Here is a 3,405-nt window from a genome sequence, read left to right on the forward strand (position 1 = left end):
ATCAACAATCGCTGGCTGGCTCCACCCCGGCCCCAGCCTAAAGCCTCAGGCCGAGGCTTTAGACCTGGACGGGGGCACCCCCAGCTCCCCACCACCGATCACTGGCTGGCTCCGCCCCGGTCCAAGCCTAAAGCCTCTGGCTGAGGTGTTAGGCCTGGGCCAGACCCCCCCACCCCCCATGCTCCCCGCCATCAAAGATCGCTGGCTGGCTCCTCCCTGACCCAGGCCTAATGCCTCAGGCTGAGGGTTTAGGCCTGGGCTGGGGCACCCCCAGCTCCCTGCAGCCGCTGCCATCAACAATCGCTGGCTCATGATCGCTGGCTGGCTCTGCCCCAGTTCCCCGCCGCAACTGCCATCAAGGATCCCTGGCTGGCTCGCCCGGCCCAAGCCTAAAGCCTCTGGCAGAGGCTTTAGGCCAGGGCCGGGGCACCCCCAACTCCCCGCCACCGATTGCTGGCTGGCTCCTCTCTGGCCCAAGCCTAAAGCCTCTGGCTGAGGTATTAGGCCTGGGCCGGGGCACCCCCAGCTCCCTGCCACTGCCGCCATCAAGCATAGCTGGCTGGCTCCGCCCAGTTCCCCGCCGCCACCATCAATGATCGCTGGCTGGCTCCTCTCTGGCCCAAGCCTAAAGCCTCTGGCCGAGGCGTTAGGCCTGGGCCGGGGCACCCCCAGCTCCCCGCGGCCGATCGCTGGCTGGCTCCGCCCAGGCCCCAGCCTAAAGCCTCAGTCCGAGGCTTGGGGCTGACATATGCAAATTAGCCGCCATCTTGGCTGTCGATTAATTTGCATATCTCGCTGATTAGCCAATGGGAAGGGTAGCGGTCGTACGGCTAATTACCATGTTTCTCTTTTATTAGATAGGATACCCATTTTATAAATGAACCACAGCTTATTTCTGAAGCCGGTTACACTATCATTCCCATGAAAAAGTACTGTACATCTTTTTAAAATTTTTTTATTTTGTCTTGGGCCTCTGGCCTTTTAATGGGGGGGAAAGGAGGGGGAGGGGAAGGAGGCACAAGGAGCAGGGCAGCCCTGAGACCAGTCCCAGTTCCTGCTCTCCATGCTGGTTACAGTCATTGAAGCAGCATCAACACGCCCAGTGCCAGGCAGGTGGTGGCCCCCACCTTCAGGCTGCCTGCAGGGATGGGGGCCCTGTTACACAGTTCACCATCGCAGCAGGTGGAGGTGAGGCTGTAGGTGTCACCCTGATAGGTGACAGCCTCCTCATTGCCACAGGAAGTGGTTTCCATGCACCCTTTGTTGATGACAGGGCTGAGGCCAGAGGCTGTCCCTTCGCCCATGAAGCGCTCCTCATCATCGCCACAGGTTATGGGGATGCCCGTGCAGTCCGAGGAGTTGGTCAGATCACAAAAGATGCACTCCTTGGCTACTGTCGTGACCAGGGGCTGAGCCATCACCAGGAGCAATAGCCAGCCAAGGACCATGGGTGGCCTAGTGGCTGTAGGCCTCTCATAACTGCTGAACAGAAACTTTTGTCACTGGTTCTAGCCTCCCAGGGTCAGCACTTGGAGTGTCCTTGGTTCCCAGCGCCCCGTGTCCCTCTCAGGAGCTTCTTCTGACCACGGCTCCCGAGTCCCAGGGTCTCTGAAGCCTCCCCGGGATAGAGACAGCCAGTGGCTGCTGCCCCAGGAGAGTGTTTGTGGAGTGGAATGGGGTGACCTCACAGACCCCTCAGGGTTCCACTGGCCACTCTGGGAGTGAGGTCATGGGTAGGGGAGGTTATGGGTGTCTCAGTATGAAGGATAGGTTGGCCCACTGATCTGCTAGGGAGCTAAGTCATTGCCACCCCATTGCTCCGCCTAACACTTGCCATCCTGGCCACTAAGTCTTAGGCTCTGCTGGGTGCTGGGTACTGTGCCTGTCCAGTGCCCATGGTGAGCCTATGGGCAAACCAAGGCTCAAGAGGAGAAAGTAACATGTCCAAAGCCCTAGAACTAGGATTAGATCCCAGGTTTACTTAATTCCAAGGAGGGTATTTATTGAGCACCTGCTGTGTGCAAGACCAGTGAAAGATGCTTTAAATAGTAACCACTGTGATGATGAGGGCATCATCAGTGTTTCGGGTTTCATTGGCTATATTCCCAGTAGTGGAATCACTGGGTTGTAAGGCAGTTCTGTTTTTAGTTTTTGAGGCATGTAATCATAATGTTGTACATCTGAAACCTCCAATGTTATATGTCAATTATACCGCAATAAAAAAACAAGCAAAGATATGGAAAAAGAAATACCATGCCAGAACTAATTGAACAAAAGTAAAAGTAAGTATATTAATTTCAGATAGAGCAAACTTCAGAGGAAAGAAAGTTATAAATAGGGCACTACCTACTGATAAGCAGGTCAATTTTCAAAAAAAGGCATAACAGTTCTTAGTATGTATGCACCTAACAACAGAACTTTAAAATATAATATGCGATGGGGGAGAGAAATAATAGAATTACAAAGGAAAATAGATGAATCCAAATTTATAGTTGGAGACTTTAACATTCCTATGTTAGAAATGGACAGTTCCGTAGGCAGCATTTAGTAAGGATATAGGTGAACTCAAGAACACTATCAATAAAATGAATATAATTGACATATATAGATTGACTATTTAGCCAACAACAGCAGATTTCACACTCTTCTCATGCTCACATGAAACATTTACCAAGATAGATCACATCCCAGGCAAAAAGCACACTTTAACAAAGTAAAGGAATTTAAAAATTACCCAATGTCTGGTCTCAGACCACAAAGAATTAAAATGGAAAACAATAATGGAAAGACAACTGGAAAATTCCAAACACTTGTATATTAACACGTTTCTAAATAACACATGGGTCAAACAAGAAATCTCAATAGAAATAAAGAATATTTTGAACTAAGTGAAAATGAAATAATTTGTGGGATGTCGAGAAAGCAATGATTAGAGGGAAATTTATAGCACTGAATTTATGTATAAAAAAATATGACATCAAATTAATAATCTGAGTTTCCATTTTAGGACACCAGGAAAGGAATATCAAATTAAAGCCAAAGTAATCAGAAGAAAAGAAATACTAAAACCTAGAGCAGACATCAATGATAGTTAATAGAAGAAATTAATAGAGAAAATCAAAGAAACCTAAATCTGATCATTGAAAACATCAATAAAATCAATGTTTGTAGACAGAGGGACTAAGAAAAAAAGAGAGAGGACACAAATTATTAATATCAGAGATGAAAGAAAGTCCAGTCAGAAATCCAGGATACTTCTTTAGCTATAAGGAACATTGAGCCTGGCATTTGCAAACAAACATCCCTGGTTTAATGCTCTTATGGAACTAGTTAGACAGAAATTTAATAAAGGTTACATGGCAAAACAAAAAGCCCAATTCTGAATGCTGAAAAACTTTTTAAAAA

At 47.9% G+C, this 3,405-nt stretch overlaps 1 protein-coding gene across 1 annotated transcript; it reads right to left on the reverse strand.

Annotated features, from left to right (window-relative positions):
• Positions 1–1,076: 1,076 nt before the first annotated feature.
• Positions 1,077–1,482, reverse strand: LOC132224948 (sperm acrosome membrane-associated protein 4-like). The gene has a single exon (XM_059680133.1). It carries the CDS (start codon positions 1,446–1,448, stop codon positions 1,077–1,079), a length of 372 nt encoding a protein of 123 aa, XP_059536116.1. The 5' UTR covers positions 1,449–1,482.
• Positions 1,483–3,405: the final 1,923 nt, after the last annotated feature.

The sequence above is a fragment of the Myotis daubentonii genome, chromosome X (assembly GCF_963259705.1).
Source record: "Myotis daubentonii chromosome X, mMyoDau2.1, whole genome shotgun sequence".
NCBI classification, from domain to species: Eukaryota; Metazoa; Chordata; class Mammalia; order Chiroptera; family Vespertilionidae; genus Myotis; species Myotis daubentonii.